The 23,815-nt window shown below is 40.3% G+C and overlaps 1 protein-coding gene across 4 annotated transcripts in view; it reads right to left on the bottom strand.

Annotated features, from left to right (window-relative positions):
- Positions 1 to 23,815, bottom strand: part of sgcd (sarcoglycan, delta (dystrophin-associated glycoprotein)) — a 173,553-nt gene that overhangs the window by 40,698 nt on the left and 109,040 nt on the right. For all 4 annotated transcript variants that reach the window (XM_060891604.1, XM_060891605.1, XM_060891606.1 and 1 more), the window contains exon 3: positions 1,778 to 1,879. In XM_060891604.1, coding sequence (XP_060747587.1) covers positions 1,778 to 1,879 — 102 coding nt within the window. The remainder of the gene's footprint in view (positions 1 to 1,777; positions 1,880 to 23,815) is intronic.

Genomic DNA, 23,815 nt, shown 5'->3' with positions numbered 1-23,815 from the left:
AATAATTGTTGATTCCTCTGAGCGAAGACCGTAATATTGACTTTTTAAAATGCAGGCTGACGAGTAAGTCATCAATCAATCATCGATATCAATCAATATCCTGATCCGGACCACTATTTAAAAGTACGATGATCCGATTACTTAATTTATTTCCGATAAAATAATAATGTGGAATAATATTTATATTTAATATGGTGAAAGAGAAGGTCTAAGTCATGGCCTAAGCACAAGTGTATATTATATAAGGGGAACGTTAAAGCAGAGACTCCTCGATGTTCCTCACCGTGCAGCTCAACATCTCTGACTGAAATCAGCAGGCACTCAGCGTAGCCAGATAATTCTCCTGTGATGGTCAAACTCTCGCTCATCCAAACATCAAAGCATTTTTTTTTTAAAAACATGACCCTGTGTTTCTATGATGGTGGCTGGGCTCGTGTTGTGCTCAGGGCGAGATGTTTGCAGAAATCCGTGCAGCACAAGCACGCATATGAAATATCTTCACCCCGACTTCACCCCAACTTTCATTCACAAGCCATCGAAGCTGGATAGAATTTTCACATTCAATAATGAACAGCAGTAAAGTTTCAAAAACTCAGTTTAAACAAATTCTATTCAATTTCATTCTAACTGACTAAACACATGGAGCGAGGCTTTTCACGCTGGGAGATTCATCCAAGAAGCCTGGAGTCATACAACTATAAAACAAAGGGGACAAATGGATGCTGTAGACATACATACAATGACATGCAGTTCATTCATTCATTCATCTTCTACCGCTTATCCGAACTACCTCGGGTCACGGGGAGCCTGTGCCTATCTCAGGCGTCATTGGGCATCAAGGCAGGATACACCCTGGACGGAGTGCCAACCCATCACAGGGCACACACACACTCTCATTCACTCACGCAATCACACACTATGGACAATTTTCCAGAGATGCCAATCAACCTACCATGCATGTGTTTGGACCGGGGGAGGAAACCGGAGTACCCGGAGGAAACCCCCAAGGCACGGGGAGAACATGCAAACTCCACACACACAAGGTGGAGGTGGGAATCGAAACCAGACCCTGGAGGTGTGAGGCGAACGTGCTACCCGCTAAGCCACCGTGACCCCCCCCACAGGTATTTAGAAACTATAAAAATGTTCTTTATGGCACTAAGATAAAAGTTCTTAAAAATATAGTTTCTGAAAGGTTCTTTAGGGAACCAATAACTGGTTCTTCTGAGGCATCACTGTGAAAACTCCTTTTTGGTTCTTCAGGAAACTTTATGTTTAACCTTTATGTTTAAGAGCGAATGAAAGTCTAAAATGATTCTTTATATAAAATCAATTAGAAGGAACCCAATGAGAATCTTTGAATCTGAATTTATTGGTTCTTCTTCTTTATTATTATTATTATTATTATTATTATTATTATTATTATTATTATTTCGACAAGAAAATGATGTTTTGCTAACAGTGACGCTCCTCCTCTTACTGAAAAACTTTGATATGTTTATAATGAATAAACACGTCGTTTCGAACCGTCTCGCAGCGTTATCTACATAGAGACAAAACTCCAAAAGTAATGGCACCCGTTTCACCTGACAGTCTTACAGTTATAGAACCGTTTTAATAGAAAAGCTTCATCTCTCTCCAAGGGGTCTACAGAGAACAGACTTTTTTTTGGGGGGGGAGAAAGATTCTAGTGGCCAAGAACAGAACCCCAGGGTTCTATATAGAACCTTAAGGAAGCTCTTTATTTATGAGTGTATCTGATGTTCATGGTACTCACCGATCTGGACTGGATTTCTTTGGCATACAGAGGCTGGAGGAACTCGGAGTCACCTTCTAGTTTCAGACCTCGCTCGGTGATTCTCAAATGACCCATACCATCCTAAAGAGAGAGAGAAAGAGAGAGAGAGAGAGAGAGAGAGAGAGAGAGAGAGAGAGAGAGAGAGAGAGAGAGAGAAAGAGAGATGTAGTGGTGGTTAGTGGTGTGTTGGTTCATCTGATCACCTAAAATAAATGAATATAAAGTGACAGTAATTTCACTGAACTACTGACTGACTTCGAGTGAATGAATGGCGTGCTTACTCATCATCACAGGAAAAAAAAAATTGTCAAGAGTTTTCATCATTCCAATGACAGCAGGTGGCGTAATTAAATTGCATTCACAAACACACAGCTCAGCTATCCATCACTGCCTTACGTGCTGATGTGAAAAGGATCTGGTGTAATCTCTTCAGAAATCCTCCTTCATTACTCTTCGTTATTCATTAATAAGACACGTTAACGTGCGGCACGATGCGTTTAAGATCCTCTGATCTGAAACCGAACGAGTCTCTTTTATATTGTATGAGCAACATGAGCCTGCTCTTTTATTTCACTATGAGCGTTGATGGACACTTCAGGAACGACACGCCTAATGGATATCAAGACCTCCAAGTCCCTCAGGACTCTGACTGATTAATCTGTCCATGCCAATCTTGTAGAGTACACACATACACACACACACACATTTATACACACACAAACAAGACATTTCAGAAAAATGTCCTTCATCACCTGTCCGAACAAACTGCTTCGGTCCACTTTTTTAATAATAAATGAAATGTTTATTTGCTCTAAATTGCTTTTCAGTTCCGCATTTGTTCAGGCTTTGCTAATCTACCTACACGTCATGACTTCTTACTCTTCTTGTAGGATTTGTATGAGTAAAAATGCTCCGTAAATCTTCCCCGGGATTCGAGTCAAGGGATGAACAAAGCCTTGGAATCTCTTCTTGAGAGCTCTTTCATCTGTTCATGTTTCCTTCGACGGCGTGTCATGTGATGCCTCGGGACTGAAGCAGAAACGTATCACGATGCTCCCACCACCGTGCTTCTCTCTGGCATGCTCATGCAAAATGCCCTCTTAGTGAAGGTGATAAGTGACGCGATGTACGGCTAAGTACGGTGACCCATACTCAGAATTCGTTCTCTGTGTTAAACCCATCCAAAGTGCACACATACACATACAGCAGTGAACACACACACACACACACACACACCGTGAACACACACCCGGAGCAGTGGGCAGCCAGTTATGCTGCGGCACCCGGGGAGCAGTCGGGGGGGGTTCGGTGCCTTGCTCAAGGGCACCTCAGTCGTGGCCGGCCCGAGACTCGAACCCACGACCTTAGGGTTAGGATTCAGACTCTCTAACCATTAGGCCAGGACTTCCTTCCTCAGCTGTGATAGTTCTTTCTAGACAGGAAGTCAGAGTGACATGAGCGCTTGACACAGCAGCCACCAACATATTACTGACTCTTCTGCGAAGAAATGCCTGGAAACGGGTGTAGAAACAGAGATGGACCACGTTTACTGCTAACGAGCTGCTCCTGTAGAACAAGACCCCCATACTGTATACTGTATATGTCATGAATATAAAAATTAAAAATGAGAATATTTTATTAGATTCTAAACATATATATTTCAGTTATAGTATCATATCAGGGTCCATATCATCAAAGCCAAGAGACAAAACATTTTGAAAAGCCGATTTTGATTCCGGTGCCACTTTAACGCTACACACACTTCTTATTCGGTTCCTGCGAAGCCAAAAGTCTCTGAAGCAGAGCTAATCTTTTGCCACGGCGTGTTCCTTCTTGCCCGTCTGCCCACCTTCATCATCGGATTTCACATGGCATTCAAATCCAAGTCTTCCGTTTCTCAGTGTGTTGTGATTGTGATGTGCTGCCCTGTGACCAGCCGAGCAGATTCTCTGACAGACGGCTCATAATTGGCACGAAGATTCGCCCTGGCGCTGATCTACTCTCAGAAACTACTGCATCGCTGAAAGTGGGACAAAAAGGGCCTGAGTCTGATTTTCCATGCTCTGGTATTTGGCATGGGAAACGTGATAGTTCAAGTGTGTGTGTATGTGTGTGTGTGTGAGACAGTGAGAGGGAAAGAAACCAAGAGAGATAGGGAAGAGAAAGAGAGAAGAGAGAGAGAGAGAGAGAGAGAGAGAGAGAGACTTGCATGTCCTGCTTCACTGCAAGCAGCTGACAAGAACTTAAGGGTTTGGAAGCGAACCTGCAGCCACTCGAGTTTGTGTTTGTGTTTGCGATACAGAAAGAAACACAGACTCAGATGATGTGACAGTAAAGTGAAACCGGAGAGAATGCAGAGGAGAAAAGTCAAGAAGAGTGATGAATTATTCACGATAGACACTCGTGGGCTGACGGAAAGGCCTGGAAATTCTCAGGTGGTGCATGCGTATGTGTGCGTGTGCGTGTGTGTGTGTGCGCGTGCGTGTGTGTGTGTACGCGACGTTGCCATGGCGGGCTAAACTCCGGTAGGAATCGAACACCACGTAACGGTTTCCACAGAATAAAAGAGTAAATTGATTTCCACTCAGCACACCACAACACCTCTGTCACAATGCAGGGAGATTGATATTTATTGCATAATGGTGTGTGTGTGTGTGTGTGTGTGTGTGTGTGTGTGTATGTGTGTGTTTTGTGAAGGTGAACGAGGAGAAGGCAGAAAGTGGAGGTCTAGCAAAGAGATGCTTTCTTTTTATACACAGATGCACCTTTGATGGTGGTGAACAGGGAGAAAGCTACAGAAAGTAGAGAGACACGTGTCTGACACAAACCTGCACCATTCCGAGTGCCACTTAGGAATAGCGGAATAGCGGTGCCGGAAAAAATGAGTACTTTTGTCCGTATGACCGCGTCAGTCAGAAGAACTACACACACTTCATACACTTTGAGCCACGATTCTCAGGTGCACAGCGACTGAAAGAATAAAGGACGTACAGTATGCGGGAATCCAGTCAGGACGCTGGAGTGTATTATTCCAGTCAGGACGCTGGAGTGTATTATTCCAGTCAGGACGCTGGAGTGTATTATTCCAGTCAGGACGCTGGAGTGTATTATTCCAGCATTATCTCCAGTGTGTACGTGCTGTAGAAACACTACACTTGTACAGAGATGCTGTATCTGTAAAAACATAAAGAAAGATGAAGATGAATTTATTTTTAGTTTAGGTTTATGTCTTCGGTTCCATTCAGAATGATACATAAATCATGACTGGGGTTCATGTCAGGAGACTAGCAAAGCCGTGAGACGTCTTTCACAGCCGCATTCGTGTATCCATCGATGCGGTGTCATGTGATGCCTCAGGACTGTTTAGAGAAAAGCAGAAATGTATCACGATGCTCCCACCACCATGTTTCGCTCGGATCGACTCTTGGCAAATCTGTTGAGTCTGAACCTGAGCTCTAAGGAGTTAAGCATGAGGTCTGCTATAGGAAAAGAGATCATTGTGGTGAAGATCTTCACTTGCTGAAAGTCTTTCCACAAACTTTCGATCTGCACATTATGGAAACCGGTCCATCAGGAACGTTTAACGTCTCAGCTACTGTATGTCTCTGTAGCGTTTAAATCATTTCGTCACCTTCAACTTCAACTCAGATTTATACTTACGTGAAGATATATACTGTACATTACGATTTAAAAAATGAAGGACATTTAAGAACAGTGAATACTTATTTCTCCTCGCTTGTCATCAAGCCGCGAGCGCTTTGGAGAGAAACGTCCTCTGATTCCCTGACAGGAAAAACCTCGGCGATACTGTAGACGTTTAAATCACGTCAAAGCGAGTCCTGTCTTCATGCTCATCGTGCTGTACAAATTCACACAGGGACACGAGGGAGACCCAGAATAGATCATCGCTCAAATAGTTACTCAATGTCAGCATGGCCTGGCTGAAGAACATCTCAACCATCCACTACACACACACACACACACACTCTCTCTCTCTCTCTCCCCAGGGATTCATCATTTACCAAATCAGCCTTAGTCATACTTTTTTCTGTTTCATAGAGTGCACTGCTTTCTCAGCCTCACCTTGCGGGGATCTGAGATTGTATTTATTACCGAATTATATTAGAAGATGCATAAAAATGGTGTCCCAGCGGTGTGGAGCAAAATGACATGCTGTACTCAGGATAAAATCTGTACTGAAGTCAGTAGTTAACTTTAATCACATTCGTGTCTAATGCGCAGGCCGCGGACACAAAGCCGAGCTCACGAAGCTTAGTTTTCACAGGAAGTGACATCATGAGATAGAAAAAAGTGGTAAATCATTTGATATGAAATCCAGAAAATGGGTAAACCTCCTCGTTTACACACCTTGGACCTTCTCATTTAAATACTTAATGTAATCCTCATCATTTAAAGGTGCGGTGCACGATGTTTGAAAGCTAATGTTGACATTTGAAATCACCAAAACAAACACGCCCCTAACCCAAATGGGTGTCACCCTTGCTTTGATAGCTCCGCCCCACACATACATACGTAACCCAGGCAACTATTATGGCGGAACCTGCTGGCCGAGGGGATATTTTTATCAGTAAATGAACACAATGAGTAATACTATGGTGATACAGATGTGTTTTTGTAGTACTGTGTGTTGTAGCGTGAAAGGTTTAGCTCCGTTTCACGCCAAAGACGACGTTCAACACCTAGAACCCGAGGCAGAGGTAACGGCAGAGGCTAATGTCAGACACTGAACACTGAACACTCTCTCCGCTGCATATTGACAAGACACGCCCCTTTCTGCTCATTGGCTACACGTTTGTTTTGTTTGTCGGCCCGACTCAGTTTTCTGAAGTGTTTTTCAAACATCGTGCACCCCAACTTTAAACCTCATCATGTAAACACCTAGTGTAAACCTCATCATGTAAACACCTAGTGTAAACCTCATCATGTAAACACCTAGTGTAAACCTCATCATGTAAACACCTAGTGTAAACCTCATCATGTAAACACCTAGTGTAAACCTCATTATGTAAACACCTAGTGTAAACCTCATCATGTAAACACCTAGTGTAAACCTCATCATTTAAACACCTAGTGTAAACCTCATCATGTAAACACCTAGTGTAAACCTCATCATGTAAACACCTAGTGTAAACCTCATCATGTAAACACCTAGTGTAAACCTCACCATTTAAACACCTAGTGTAAACCTCATCATGTAAACACCTAGTGTAAACCTCATCATGTAAACACCTAGTGTAAACCTCATCATGTAAACACCTAGTGTAAACCTCATCATGTAAACACCTAGTGTAAACCTCATTATGTAAACACCTAGTGTAAACCTCATCATGTAAACACCTAGTGTAAACCTCATTATGTAAACACCTAGTGTAAACCTCATCATGTAAACACCTAGTGTAAACCTCATTATGTAAACACCTAGTGTAAACCTCATCATGTAAACACCTAGTGTAAACCTCATCATGTAAACACCTAGTGTAAACCTCATTATGTAAACACATAGTGTAAACCTCATCATGTAAACACCTAGTGTAAACCTCATTATGTAAACACCTAGTGTAAACCTCATCATGTAAACACCTAGTGTAAACCTCATCATGTAAACACCTAGTGTAAACCTCATCATGTAAACACCTAGTGTAAACCTCATTATGTAAACACCTAGTGTAAACCTCCTCTATGTACCTAAGAGTCATGTAATGGTGAAAATACTCAAAGGTAATCTTTGATGAAAAATGATGAATCTGATTGTTTAAAGATTTTCTCCTTTTTGAATTAAAAACCCTGCTCTAATCTCCACCTGTTAGACAACACAATGATCTCCATCAAGTAGAAAAGACTCAGATTCAGATTATAAGATATTATAATATATATTATATTTCCTTTTATAAGATTTCTTTAAGGGGGGGCATGGTGGCTTAGTGGTTAGCACGTTCGCCTCACACCTCCAGGGTTGGGAGATCGATTCCCGCCTCCGCCTTGTGTGTGTGGAGTTTGCATGTTCTCCCCGTGCCTCGGGGGTTTCCTCCGGGTACTCCGGTTTCCTCCCCCGGTCCAAAGGCATGCATGGTAGGTTGATTGGCATCTCTGGAAAATTGTCCGTAGTGTGTGATTGCGTGAGTGAATGAGAGAGTGTTTGTGTGTGTGTGCCCTGGGTTGGGTTGGCACTCCGTCCAGGGTGTATCCTGCCTTGATGCCTGATGACGCCTGAGATAGGCACAGGCTCCCCGTGACCCGAGGTAGTTCGGATAAGCGGTAGAAGATGAATGAGTGTGAGATTTAAACCTCGGATAAGATTATTAACCCATTTCCTTCCATTTATTACTAATTTCAAGCTTTAAACAGTCTTTTGTTCTGTTGTCAGATTAAAAAGTTTAGAAATAGGTCGAATAATCTATATTTGGTGTAAAAGTGACTGTAAATGTTACACTCTTAAAATACAGTTACATTAAGGTTAAACTGAAATCTTTAGGATTATTTTAATACACCTTAAAAAAAACGACGATGAGGAAGAAGAATAAAACGTATTGTCTCCTAATACAATAATAAAAATGCACAAAAAGTGTGAAAGCATCAAAAAAAAAAAAAAAACAGGGAGTTCTGTTAATAATCTCCTCATAATAAATATCAGCTAAATGTGACCCGTACCGCAAGTATACTAGAAGTAGAAATAGGATGTGTAGAAATATTTAAAAAAGTAAATAACCGCATTAATAAAGTGATGAAGCTGTTAATTGTTTGTACAGCACTGCTTGATGAATAAAGGTCTCCAGGTGAGGCTCAGATCTTCCTCGCAGAGCAACTGATGATGTTTCCAGCAGGATGAAATCACAGCGTTCAAATTTAGGCGGGATTACAAAATTAATTAGCACTGTAACATTGCAAAATCCCCCTGACTGTAATCTATGGTAAAGGAAGGAGGGGAACCATTAGTGCTGAGGCAAAGGCACGGCTTAGCGTTTAACTCCGACGCTCAGAGAAGGTCTGAGCGAGAACGAATCCTCTAAACTGTTATTACGATGTGATATATTTCATGCTATATACGTTCCGCGTCCTCTACTCGCTGTGTGATCGTGTGATCCGATTCCTCTGATTGTTCTGTTGAACAGAAATCACGCGGCATCACGGCAGAAAAGCGAAAGCAGGTATCAGTAAGATTTCACAGCGTTTCATCTAACAATCTGAAGATAATTGCTTTAAAAACACAATCACAGAATCTGCGCGCACCGGTTTCGCGCGTCCCGCTGTGAAGTAATAAGCCTTCTCGATGGAGACGAGCAAAGTCTCGACCCCCTCAGAAGGAAATAAACAAGGCTGACAGGATACGGGATGCCGATTTCACCTGAGCCTGCTGCAGGTGATAGCCAGCATGCTAGCTGTGTCGACACACTCCGATAGCGATCGGTGGAATTGCCTTTTGTGCAGCTCAACACTTCAACTCCCCGACATCGCTGCTAGCGATCTCGCGTTGCTTACACGTACGTACAGAGGGGAGGAGGAGGAGGAGGGAAAGGAAAGACGTTTCAGAATTATAGTAGAGGATGAGAATGAAGAAGTCTACATGATCTGTACTAGAATTACATTTCGATATTCGTCTGATTTTATGATTTTCTAAAAACAAAAAACGTCCACAGATTCGATCCGAGACGTGTCTGATGACATCATCACAGCAAGCGTTCAGCCGAATCCGTCTTCTGTTCACACGTTTGGAACATACAGCTCTTATAGAACGGGGCATAGAAGCCTTTATTATCGCCACATATACATTACAGCACAGTGGAATTCTTTTCTTCACATACCCCAAATCAGGAGGTTGGGGTCAGAGTGCAGGGGCAGATATGATACAGCGCCCCTGGAGCAGGGAGGGTTGAGGGCCTTGCTCAAGGGCCCAGCAGTGGCAGTTTGGCTGTTCTGGGCCTAGAACCCCGATCCTCCAATCAACAACCCAGAGCCTTAATCAGTTGAGCCACAACTGCCACCAAAAATATATATACAAAGTCATTACAGTTTGTTGATCATCTTAAAGCAGTTTAAACGATGAAAACTTGTGATTTCACCAAGATGAGAAGTTTTCCATGAAAAAAAAAAGCTGCAGAATCAAATTTTGGTCTCAACAATCAAAAAAACTGCAATCTGAGAGAAACCGGTGATAAAGTGATAGAATGACATGATTGTGTGTTGTGTAGATTCTTTATCTCCAGTCAAGCAATTCCACCATTTTATAAATATCGCACTAAAATGTCTGGCACTGAAGATGACATTTTTATCCGTCTTCTCTTCCGGCACATGACCCGAGCTCAGTGTCTAGCAAACAGACTGAAAGCTTCCTTAACGTATCTGAAACCTGACCATCAGAGTCGTGTTCCTGCACGTTCCTGCTGAACATCTCACTCCAGATTTATTCCTCTCTCTTTTTCTATTGTTTCCCTTGTGTGAAGTCTTAGCACTAGATGTTAGTGTGTACAGTATCTGTGTGTGTTTGTGTTTATTCAGCTACAAGATCAAGTGAGATCAGACTCTGATGTTAGGATGTTGAGGAGACTCCAGTTCCAGTTCATCCCAAAGGTGTTCAGTGGTGTTGAGTCAGATTCAGGACTCTGTGCAGGACACTCGATGTTCTTCTACTTTCTCCGACCTTCTCACCTCCACACCATGTCTTCACTCTATCCTTGTACACCAGACATACTTTAGTGAGTATGTTCACTTATTTGGTTTCAGATGAGATGAGAGAACATTTATAAAACCCTCATCATCTACTGCACAGATACGTGTCTTATCGACTCATCCTGTCTTTATTAATAAGCAAAATAAAAGGCTTCAGATGTGAGGAACCTTCTAGATTTCATACTTTATTTACATGTGAGGACTTTTACACATGATGGAGAGAAAATGCATTCACAATCTCTCTCACTCACTCATTCATTTTCTACCGCTTATCCGAACTACCTCGGGTCACAGGGAGCCTGTGCCTGTCTCAGGCGTCATCGGGCATCAAGGCAGGATACACCCTGGACGGAGTGCCAACCCATCACAGGGCACACACACACACACTCATTCACTCACGCACTCACACACTAGGGACAATTTTCCAGAGATGCCAATCAACCTACCATGTATGTCTTTGGACCAGGGGAGGAAACCGGAGTACCCGGAGGAAACCCCCGAGGCACGGGGAGAACATGCAAACTCCACACACACAAGGCGGAGGCGGGAATCGAACCCCCAACCCTGGAGGTGTGAGGCGAACGTGCTAAACACTAAGCCACCGTGACCCCCGCATTCACAATCTTGAGGTGAACATTAAGATATTATTATAATTATTTCTTTATTTCTTTATTTAATTTACAGATCAAACATTATTCGGTTGTTTGTCCTGGAAACAGCAGAACACTGTAGTTCTCTCACATCCTGTAGGACATCATAAGGACAAATCTTATTTGATGTGCATGACGGAACACAAGGACACACGGAGTGGCATCAGACCGAAACGACCAAAACCGACAATGACGAAATCACAAAGGGACAAAAAAAGGCAAAAAAAAGTAGCTGCTTGTTTGTTTGTTTGTTTGTTTGTTTGTTTGTTTGTTTGCCCAGGAGCTTATAGAGACTATAGATTAGTCAATTCAATGCTTTTCTAAACCGTCTCTACCTCGGATCCCAGAGGAATTCTCCAAATAATTTCAATTCCATTCAATAAGATAAGATGAAATAAAATAAAACAGACGTGTTTTTCCGCATAAAGTGAAATAGATTCAAATAAAAAAACACCCAAGAGATCGACCTCATTTCCAAGTCGGTATCGTAACGGCGTGATCGACACTCGGCACTTTCGATACGAGATTAAAAAAAATGCCGTATTTGCATTGAATCTAAATTTCTGGTCATTAAATTGTGGATTCTTTTGACCTGAAAACAACAACAACAACAAAAACACTTTAATGAGCCAAGGCCACATTCTGTAGACTGTTTTTCTAAAATTGCACGCAGCAGCCGAGCGTTTTCTCCGGAGCTGTTTTGTTTAAGTGCGGCGACAGAAAGCCAACAGCGTTCAGGAAATAACCAGCAGGTCCATGACGAATATATTAGGATTATAAATTCTTTGTTTCTTCTGCTCAGGTTAGATCAGACGTTTTGTTTACTCAGACAGAGTTGGACTCGGTTGTCTGTCATCTCTGTGACAAACTCTTACATCTGGACAGCTAAGAATAAACGAGGGCTATTTGAGTTTACAGCTGCTTTCACCAGGTGTCTGCATCACAGGACGTGTGTAACTATTTACCATCACACACACACACACACACACACACACACACACACACACACACACACACACACACAGTTTAAATCTGATTAACAACTTTGCTGACACTCAATTTATTTTTTTTTTGCTCTAACTTTTATGTTCATAAATTTTATTTCCAAACAAATAAATAAATAAAGATTCGTCTTCATTACATGCTTTAGGTCTGACCGTTAAAATATTCGTAGCTTGAAAGATTTCAGTTTTATTTTTATATCAGTCCACATATTTGAAACTTTTTTTTTTACTTCACAAGAGAAGAGAATCTACTTGATTTTTATTATTTAGACAGAATCAAAATTCTTCTCGGATAACTTTTATTGAAAAATAATAATTATTTTATTAAAAAACTTGGAATTGATTAAAATTAATTTACTATTATTATTGTTGTTATTATTATTATTATTATTATTATTATTATGAGCATTTTCTGTGTATTTGTGCATTTCACACACATTTTATGTTCAAATATTGTTATGAACTGATAAAGCGTTGTTTTTTATTTTGTTTTGTTTTGTTTTGTTTAAAATTCAAAGGTTTTCATGAATATTTTGCATCGATTTTGTTAAAATTTTCAATTTAGGCCCAACATTTTTATTCTTTGAAATCTTTTTGTTGTGTTTTTAATTCACTGTTTTTAAAAATCTTTATTCAAGATTAAAATTAAATGTTTTAAACTTATCAAATAGAACAGAAAAAAAACTGTTCAGAAATTATTTTTTAAAATATTTTCTGCTAACTCAGAGAAAACTAGTAGTTTTATTTAGTAGTTTATTTAGCATTAAAACTTAAAAGCTAATTTACTTCTTAATTTACTGGTTTGATTTTTTTATTGTTTTTTTTTTCAACAGCAGGCAAAGGAAAAGAATTAAGTTTGTTATTTATGCTGATTATATAAAATTAAAATAAAATAATATATAAATGGAGCTAGAATATTCCTGTTGAGTAAATGAATTTATTTAAGATTAAAACTGTTCAATGTTTATAATATATATAAAGTATAAACACACCAAAATGGTTCAGTTCAGCAATTCGTGGTTTTTCCACAATAATGTCTCTGTGTGGAAAACTGAGCAGCATTTAACACAATAACACAAATCTGAACACGTAAACAGAGCCTCGGCCTACATTTCTGGTCCGATAAACACGTCTCGGACGGTTTTATTCCGCAGTATCAGTCTGGACTCTTGGGATAACGTCCTCATTTCCCCGTCACTGAATCGGGTAATTATTGGTAGAAAAAGAAAATAATGCAAGCGTGATATTGTTCAATATGTGCTAGTAAAGTTGCTTCATTGTCCTTTATCTGTTCTAGTAAACCGGTTTAATTTACACAACAGAGTAATGAAAAGTGTTTACAACCTCCATCATTTCAGAATTGATTTTTTTTTAACCTCTTCTGTATTCGTACACAATGCAGATTTGAATTCGGCCGGACGAAGCGTGAGGCCAAGTCACGACTGTAAGACCGTCCTGAAAAAGAGATGAAATGACCACAGAAATAGTTCAGAGCTGTTCATGACCAGAATAGATAGAGAGACTGATAGACTGATGCTGCTGCTATGAATAAAAATAAACTGGGAGTAGTAAAGGACTAGTGGAGAACTAATGAGCAGGGCTGTTGTCACGGCAACGGAGACTAACCTGCACTCGGTGGTGCCGGAGAAGACGTTCAGGCTTTGAGTTAACTGAGGAATAAAGACACGGCAGGACGCGATGCTAATATTTTCCAGTGATGTCACGGCTAGAGGTTTGTTATTCCTCTTAGCAGCCATTTTTTTAATCATTTGTTTTTATCATAACTGTTTGTAATTTGGGGGGCACGGTGGCTTAGTGGTTAGCACGTTCTCTTCACACCAACACGGTTGGGGGTTCGATTCCCGCCTCCACCTTCTGTGTGTGGAGTTTGCATGTTCTCCCCGTGCCTCGGGGGTTTCCTCCGGGTACTCTGGTTTCCTCCCCCTGTCCACAGACATGCATGGTAGGTTGATTGGCATCTCTGGAAAATTGTCCGTAGTGTGTGATTGTGTGAGTGAATGAGAGTGTGTGTGTGCCCTGCGATGGGTTGGCACTCCGTCCAGGGTGTATCCTGCCTTGATGCCCAATGACGCCTGAGATCCCCGCACAGGCTCCCCGTGACCCGAGGTAGTTCGGATAAGCGGTAGAAGATGAGTGAATGAATGAATGTTTATAATTTGCGATATAGCAGCTGTAAACACTCCCTCAGCTCTCCCTCGATCCCTCGTCTCATCTAGTGACCTCCACGAAACTGAAGACTCCTTCTATAAACGTCAAACCATCATCTGAAGTTCATCAGGTTTCCTCCAGATATCATCTCACGAGTTTTTTGTCACCGGTGTTAAGTCCGAGTGCTCATTTGGGTCGAATATCAATATAAAAAAAATAAAATGATCTTTTTTTTTATTCTGAATTGTTTTATTCCTGTAAAGCCGTCATCGTTAAATTTTCTATACAAATAAATAATAAACAACTCATAAATTGATTCTATGAACTAACATTAGGCTCTGGAGTGTTTCCATCTTTATTCCCACATATGGAATAACATGCATGTAGTCTTTGGTCTAATCTCCATCAGCGCTCATCTGGGTTTCTTTAGGGTTCTCCAGGTTTCCTCCGGACAGGAAGTGGTTTTCCTGGAATAATCTCCTGATCTACTGTGATTTATAAAGAGGAAAAACTTACAGGAGGACATATATATCCATAATGTCCAGCATAGCGAACAGGAAGTCAGGAAATATTTCCGTATGTTTATTAAACCAGTGCAGGTCGATCAGTACGGACATTTTATTCCGACGTCCTCCTGTTTTTTTGCTGGCTCACGATCTCGGAGTATGAGCTGTCCTTTGCTGACAGCTCCACATCTCCCCATATGCTAAATACATAATGCTTACGCTCTAATCCTAATAGAGTCCAGTCTCTGTGCTCCGTCCAGGTATTACAGCTTCACTTCCATATTCTGCATTTAGATTAAAGACCAGCTTTAATGAATATTTTAATGGAAGTGCCATTTAATTTCGTTCTACTTTTACCGGACTTTGATGAGCGAGTTATTAAAATGAGCAGATATGTCCTTTTTTTTTTTTATAGAGGAAAAGAATTAAAACTTGTGTCAGTTTTGAATCAGAGGTTAAACAGCGTGTCAGTTTATTAGGCACGATGTGTACGTCGTCATGGAACAGTGCGGGCAAGGGAGCAAAAAAAAAGTGGGCGGATAAATGATTAAATAAATCGAATAAATAAATATGGGAATGAATGAATTAATACAATGTTGCACATGAAAATTAAAATGAAATCAGCTGTGTCTCGTTTTTTTGTGTACTTTTAGGTTCGTATCTCCATGTTATTGATTACTGGGTTCTAAGAATTTTCTGCAAATTTGTCATGAACTCAGGACAGTTATCCGGACCCCGAGTTCAGCAAGTGATGTCACATCGAAATGGTCCGAATGATTTAAAAAAAACTTCAAAACAAAATCAAAACAAATGTGTAGCCAATGAGCAGAAAGGGGCGTGTCTTGTCAATATGGGCGGAGAGAGTGTTCAGTGCGCATGTGTGACATTAGCAGAAAGCAGTTTTAACATTGACATGGAGGATAAAAACAAAGAAAGAAAGAGAAGAAAGACTTACGATAAGGTAAGAAGTAGGACGTGTTAATATAGGATCAGCTTTCCAGCGCTGGAGAGAACTGAAGGAGCAGGAAGTTGGTCACATATTCACAGATTGGAGTTTCCTGAGTCAATAACTCCTGAGCTAAACGCTGTTACTACACAAATAACACCTCTTTTCTATCGTAGTAATGTAGAGACGCAGCTACAACCGTGTTTTGTGTAGTAACAGTGTTTAGCTCAGGAGTTATTGACTCGGGAAACTCCAATCTGTGAATATGTGACCAACTTTACTTAAGACGCCGAGGCGCTTTTTTCCTTCTCGATAGGTGAGTAACGTTGGTTTTGCTTTGTTACACAGAACTAATATATGCCTTTGTCCTTTACATGATTATGCTTGTGTGTCATTTTTGCTTGTTTGTTTATCTGCAATCGTATTGTTCTTCCCTTCAGCTATGATAAAGACACGTTTCTTTCCATTAGTTGCCTGGGTTACGTATGTATGTATGGGCGGAGCTATCGATACAGGGGTGGGACCCATTTGGGTTAGGGGGCGTGTTTGTTTTGGTGATTTTATATGTCAACATTGGCTTCCAAACAACGGAGACCCCACCTTTAAGGTTGTAGTTTTGCATTAAAATGTAGGCTGCAAACTTTCATGGATTTTGAACGGTTAAGCGTATAAATAAGATGACACTTTCTTTTCTTAGAGCGAAATCGATACAGAAACCTTGAGCATCAGACGCTTGATGTTTATTTCTTTGAACACTGACTGCAGCTTTTTTATTTTTACGTGAAACGGTTGCATTTCTCGGCTTACATAAGAAATAGAATCGTTTATAAATGTATAAATATAGTCATCAGTCATGTCTCTGTCTATGTAAATGTTTTCAGTTCCAGGATCAGATTTGATTGATAAGTTGCTTTTTTTAATGCGATTTTATGCACGGATCGCATCGGTGTCACGATCATGATGAATCGAAGCTGTGTAAGTTCCTGAAAACAGCAGTGTCAGGTGCTCCGGTATTCTGTGCTATAGAAGGGAACGATTGCGGCGTGTGATATATACGATGAGAGAAATGACAATCAGCTTCTTATCTTTTAATACTCAGCCTCCCTGGTGCGCTCACACGAGGCCTGTCGCTCTGCAGCTCGTCTTATCAGGGAAACCATGAGGGAGTGACGGAGCCGACCGGCGTCGTGCATCGTTCCTGCAGCGGCACAGGACAGGCTCAGGCTCAGAGAAAACAATCCTGACACAGTCATCTTTCAGAAAGAAAGAGAAGCTGTTTGTCTTGGAGCTGGAGCTCCTTCTCTTGTGAATAATTAGTGTCGCTGTTTACGGACGAACGGGTCAAGGAGACACGTGGAGACGCTTCATCGCTGCTATATTTCATCCAATATGTTCAAATTAAAATTAAACATTTTACCAGAAATAAACTGGATAAAAAAAGAGAGATGGAAATATTTGCCTTTAATTACTTACAGGTTTATTAAGTGTCGTTATTAGTGTTATATTTCTTTGGGGTTTTGAAGTGTTAGAATCCTGTATGACCTCAGAACCTGCTTCCACACCAAATTCTATCAAAGTGGTGCTGTGACCCAAACAGGACCCTTACACATATACACTTTAAGAATATTGTGAGTGTGTGTGTGAGTGAGTGTGTGTGTGAGTGTGTGTGTGTGAGAGTGTGTGTGTGTGTGTGTGAGTGTGTGTGTGTGTGTGTGAGTGTGTTTGTGTGTGTGAGAGTGTGTGTGAGCATGTGTGTGTGTGAGTGTGTGTGAGTGTGTGTGTGTGTGTGTGTGTGTGTGTGTGAGTGTGTGTTTGTGTGTGTGTGAGTGTGTGTGTGAGTGTGTGTGTGTGTGGGTGTGTGTGTGTGAGAGTGTGTGTTTGTGTGTGGGTGTGTGTGTGTGAGAGAGAGTGTGTGTGTATGCATACACTTCCAGAAGCTTTCATATTCCTCTGAGATCCTCTTTAAAGTGTAAATATACATTACTGTCAAAACCCCCTGCTTGTCAGTTTTTATTAACATTATCTGCACATAAGGGTTAACTGTCGCCTTGATCCCGAGTCCAGCCTCGGCTTTGATCTGTATTTTTCCCCCCTGGCTTTCTGCTCTCGTTTCCTGCCTTTCATAACGTATCATCCTTTTTCCCCTCATGCCTCATGCATAAACAAAAGCCTGACCGATTGCACTGAGCTCCTTACAGTCCAACGCCGGTACGCTTCACGTCCTACGTTCACGTTCGTCCGGAGAGACTCTGAGCGCGTCACCAAACCAGACTGTTAATTTTAGCCTGTGATGGACTAGAACTTGCATCAGACACATTAACACTCGTTACGATTAAACCGTTCTGAAAGAAGGCTTCATTCTAAAAACCACATATTAGTGAGAGTTAATTCATTTCTTTTAAATCAGACAGTTTTAACCACCACGTCTTTATACGTTGATCTTTATTTGTAATGATCAGAGCTCAGTTGCTATTCAGACCTCAGACATACTGGAACCATTACCCCTTTTCCACTAAAAAGAACCGGGTGCTGGTTCAGAGCTAGTGCTGGTGCTGGTTCAAAGTTGGTTCCACTGGAGAACCTTCTAAGAACTGGTTTGCCTTTCCATCAGTTAGAGAGCATCACAGAGCCGAGTCTGATGTCACTGTATACGTGTCACGTTACACAGCAACGTTAGCGCAGCAGCGACAAACACAAACACAACATCAACAATGGTGGATGTTGCTTTACTGTTAATGCTCAAGGCTTTGTGAACCTACATTAACACCCAAACGCGGCGAATCCAACGTGTACGTGCAGCTCCATGTAATCTGTATAAACGGAGGTTGTAATCGAGAAAGTACATAACGTTATTTTATCATTAACACAGAAAAAAGTTAGCCTTAGCATGTAGCTACCTACTATCATGTGTGCTGATAATGTATCATATTGCGGTAAAGTAAAAGTGTATTAAACATTAGTATACTTAAGGTACATTATCAAATGTGCTAACAGTATCCCCGCCCCCAGGCACTAACATTAGCCCCGCCCACAGCCCCTGACGCAATCGGTTCTTAAGTCTAGACCAGCAACGTTTTGGTGCTACTTAAGAACCACTTTTCCTGGTTCAGAGCCGGTGCTTTGGCTGTCGAAAAAGAAAGAACTGGTTCTAAATTAGGCTCCGAACCTGCACTCAAACTGCCTCGGTGGAAAAGGGGCATACGTGTTGAAACGCCACTCAGACAGTCAGACAGGAGTTTTGTGGTCAGGACGAAGTTTGCTGAAAACAGACGTGTCTCAGTTACGCATGAGTCTGACCTTTTCTTCGATTTATTCCGCAGTATCAGCTCAGGGAAGGTGTGGGATTAAACATTAAGTTCCACACCAGTGTTTGACAGTTTGCTGTAACCAAAATATTTCTTGGTGAAATGTATGGTTTAAGTTGTAAATACACTAACAAGATATTTTTTAATTGTGTTTATTATATAAGCCTTTGTTAGATTATGCAGAGCGTCTGTTATACAAGTTTCCGTGTTTGAGCCATCGCTATAGCAACTTTGTTAACACTTTCCAATAAGATTATACGACTAATCCTGCATTAACACCTGAATACATAACACTTACTTAACGAGATCACACTTAAATACAACATGAATCTTATGAGTTCACGTGTGAATAAAACCACCTTAGTAACATGTTAGTACGTGTTTGTTAGTTAATGTGTTAATTAACATGTAGAATTTACTGTGGATGTCCTGAACTGCAAGTCAGGGTTCCTCGGGTTCTGTATTCGGACCAAAAAAATATTTTTTTCCCCTTGGAGAGAAACAACGCTTTTCTATTAATACAGTACTATAACTGAAAAACTGACAGTTTTTTTTTATTCTGTGATGATGAGTAAGCGTCCCATCCATTCACTCATATTCAGTCAATAGTTCAGTGAAATTACTGACACTTTATATTAATTCATTTTATATGAGGTCTGAAACTAGAAGGTGACTCCGAGTTCCTGCAGCCTCTGTATGCCAAAGAAATCCAGTCCAGATCGGTGACTACAATGAACATCAGATACACTCATAAATAAAGAGCTTCCTTAACCCTTGTATGGTGTTCGTATGTTTGTTACTCAGCAAGTGTTCGTGGGTCTGTTTGACCCGCTGCATTTTTGGGTTTTTAGTTCAACAAAATCAAAAATTTGATGTTAAAATACTTCAATCCAATGACAAGCAATATAAACAGCATATATAGTTAATATTTGTCCTTTACCTTTATTGCGTCACATTTTTTTAATTAAAGTGCTACTCGTTTTTGTTGTTTTTTAATAAAATGTAATAAAAAAAGAAAATCAAATTTGGTCAAGTTATGAGTGGGAAAAATCAATAAATTTACAAGGAAGAAAAGTTTTTTTTAAAACTATTGATGTTTATGAATATGGGTCCCACAGACCAGAACACCATACAAGGGTTAAGGTTCTATATAGAACCCTGGGGTTCTGTTCTTGGCCACTAGAATATTTCTCCCCCAAAAGATCTGTTCTCTGTAGACCCCTTGGAGAGAGATGAAGCTTTTCTATTAAAACAGTTCTATAACTGAAAGACTGTCAGGTAAAACGGGTGCCATTACTTTTGGAGTTTTGTCTCTATGTAGATAACGCTGCGAGACGGTTCGAAACGACGTGTTTATGAATAACAAACATATCAAAGTGTTTATTAAATTTGTGAAATCATTCAAACTGAAATGTTGAAGAGTTTCAGTAAGAGGGAGGAGTTTCACTGTTAGCGAAACCAGACAATTTTCAGTTTTCACATCAAAGTCATGATTATGATGATGATGATGATGATGGTTTTTTCATTCACTCTCACTCATTTTCTACCGCTTATCCGAACTACCTCGGGTCACGGGGAGCCTGTGCCTATCTCAGGCGTCATCGGGCATCAAGGCAGGATACACCCTGGACGGAGTGCCAACCCATCGCAGGGCGCACACACACACACACACTCTCATTCACTCACACAATCACACACTACGGACAATTTTCCAGAGATGCCAATCAACCTACCATGCATGTCTTTGGACCGGGGAGGAAACCGGAGTACCCGGAGGAAACCCCCGAGGCACGAGGAGAACATGCAAACTCCACACACACAAGGCGGAGACGGGAATCGAACCCTGGAGGTGTGAGGCGAACGTGCTAACCACGTCAAGCCCCCCCATGATGGTTTTTTATCGAAATCAATTTATACTGTGTTGGAATTTGTTGTATTTTATTGTTGAAATTTATATATAGTATTAATTTAAAGGAATGATAATAATAAAGAAAGCAGGAACCAGTGAACTCCTATTTTAAGATCCTCACTGCATTTATTTTTTTTAATGAAGCCTTCAAAATGGTTTTATATAAAAAACTATACAGAACGATCCTGTAAAGAGAAATGGAGGGAGAATCAATCGTAATGTACTTGGTTCATTTTCTTTCTTCTAGAGTAGGTTTGATTTGAACTTCTACATGTTCATTAATATATTTAGTAAGTATTAAGTATTCAGGTGTTAGAGCAGGATGATTCATCTAGTCTTGGTGTAATGTGTTTTAGTTCCAGTAAATTCCTGCAGTACAAAAGTATTCTCACGGAAATGGTAAAAAAAAAAAAATAAATAAAAAATATGCTTGGGGTTGTAGTGTATAGTTGGTTGTGGTTGTGGATTCTTGTCAGAGATTTGCAGAGGCAACAGATACAAGTGCAGACTTTTGTTGTGGAAGAACAAACAAACAGTGTAGAGCAAAACCTACAGACTGTGAGCAAAGCGACAAAGAAGATCCAACATCAGCAAAAGCAGAAAAAAAACCCCATCAGAATCACACAGTGGTGCAAATCAAGGCAGGAGAAACAGGTGTAGCTGCTGATGAATAGGACACCTGAGCTGCTGGAAAAGATCCCAAAGAAACTACTGGATATTTAATACCAGACACCAGAAAATGTAGTTCGTCCCATTTGTCTCGTGTCCGTGTTGATTGAATGTGTTCCTCATGTCTCACTCCACAGTGGTGTTAATATGAAGCTCATATTAGGGGCACTAGGGGCAGTGGTGGCTCAACTGGTTAAGGCTCTGGGTTGTTGATTGGAGGATCGGGGTTAAAGGCCCAGCCCAGCCAAGCTGCCACTGCTGGGCCCTTGAGTAAGGCCCTCAACCCTCCCTGCTAAAGGGGCGCTCTATCTTAGCTGCCCCTGCACTCTGACCCCAACCTCCTCAGTTGGGGTATGTGAAGAAAAGAATTCCACTGTGCTGTAATGTATATGTGGTGATAATAAAGGCTTCTATGCCCCTGTTCTTCTTCTTCTATATGAAAGTAAACACTCAGGACTTTGTAGAGTTTCATCACTATTTCTGTTTTTGTCTACAACACTAGAGGTGATAGATTCACAGAAAAGATCCAGAAAAACAAAAACGCTTCTTTTTCTTCCACACAGATGTTTGTATCTTCAGAGTAAATGTTGATATCAAACCCATTTCTGCTCTCTGAGAAGCTCTGAGTGTTTGTTCATCTAAAAAGCAGCTCAGATTTATCTTCAACACTAAAATTCAGTGTAAGATTATCAACAGAGGGAAAAAACGCACGTCTAAAACACACTGAAAGAACGAAAGTGTCCTGATTTATTTTAGATCAGACTCACAGACGCATCAGACGAGTCTTTACACTGATTAAAAAGCATCTGATTCTAATCCACTGGTAAAAGGGTTAAAATTCCTTTCATACATACCTTTAATAATGCACTAAAGACATACACAGTATTATATATTATGTTCACATGACGGTCTAAAAAAACAACTTCTTCTCATCATTTCTATCAGTCCTGAGTTTCCAGTAGGATTGTCAGGGAGAATGTCAGGCTTCAGAATGTTTACAGCTACTGTAGGTTTCATCTGGTCTGTTTTCAAGCACACGAATAAATGATTTAAAAGAAGAGCCGAAATGCAAATACGCTTCTGTAGCTGGGCGTAATGCCATTCCAACAAACTGTGATCCCTGTTACACTTCAGTCCCAATCAGGAGACGCTGCTTTGGAAAGCAACAAATGTTGTGCGAGTTGCCAAGAAACACTCAATCGCGCTCCAGCAATCGCCCTCATTTCCCACATTTAGATATTCAATTGGATTATTGCACTGCATTTAAAACAGCAGCATCTGGATTTCATGCAATTTGCATCAGAGACCAGTATCAGTGCTAAGGAAGACCTTCTCCTCCTCCACACTAGAAAAAAAAGCTTTTATTTTATTATTTTTTATATCGAGTAGTTCTAGCTTTCATTTGCCTAAATCGATGTCAAAATAAGCAACGTTTCGTATTTATTTCAGTTAATTGACTAATTATATTTAGTAAAGTTCACAGCAAGTGAATAATCCTGTTGAAGAATTTATCTAGATGATGTCATGAACATGAAAAGTGTAAAAAAAAAAAATAAATAAAATAAACAATACTGTGAATAATCGTTGGATTTGCATTTGCAAAAAAATAAATAAATAAATAAAATCAAATGAAGAAAAAAAAATACCGTCTTAAAATAAATTCTTAACTGAACGAATCATAATTTTGCTTCTTCTTTTTATTACTATTAATCAATTAATGAATTATTCTTCCTTCAGTTTTTGAAACCTGAATCTTTTTCTTTTTTTTTTTTTTTTTAAACAAAAACACTGTTTGTAGTCATTTAATATCCAAAAACAAGAAATACCAACAAACAAACCTTCCTCAATTTCCACAATCTACAAGGTTAAAGTTCCTCAGTTTTATATGCAAATTGAAATCAAGTCCACGCCCCCAAGCAGTTTGGTTAAGTAACACCAACATACACTAATTATTTATCATTATCTACAATTTAATAAAGATATAATAATGGGTTTTTTTTTGGTTCTCTTCCTCCTTCGTTTCCAGCTTCATTCATCTGCCATACAGCAGTTGCTGTAAATTCAATAAGAATCTTATTTTTGGTTGTTTGTATGCATTTAATACTCTCAGACATGGTCTACTTGAGGAAATGAAGCTGCATCGTCCTTTAATCAAATCCACAATGGGCTTCTGG

Source organism: Tachysurus vachellii, chromosome 17 (assembly GCF_030014155.1).
Source record: "Tachysurus vachellii isolate PV-2020 chromosome 17, HZAU_Pvac_v1, whole genome shotgun sequence".
NCBI lineage: Eukaryota > Metazoa > Chordata > Actinopteri > Siluriformes > Bagridae > Tachysurus > Tachysurus vachellii.
This window is presented reverse-complemented; position numbering and strand designations above follow the sequence as displayed.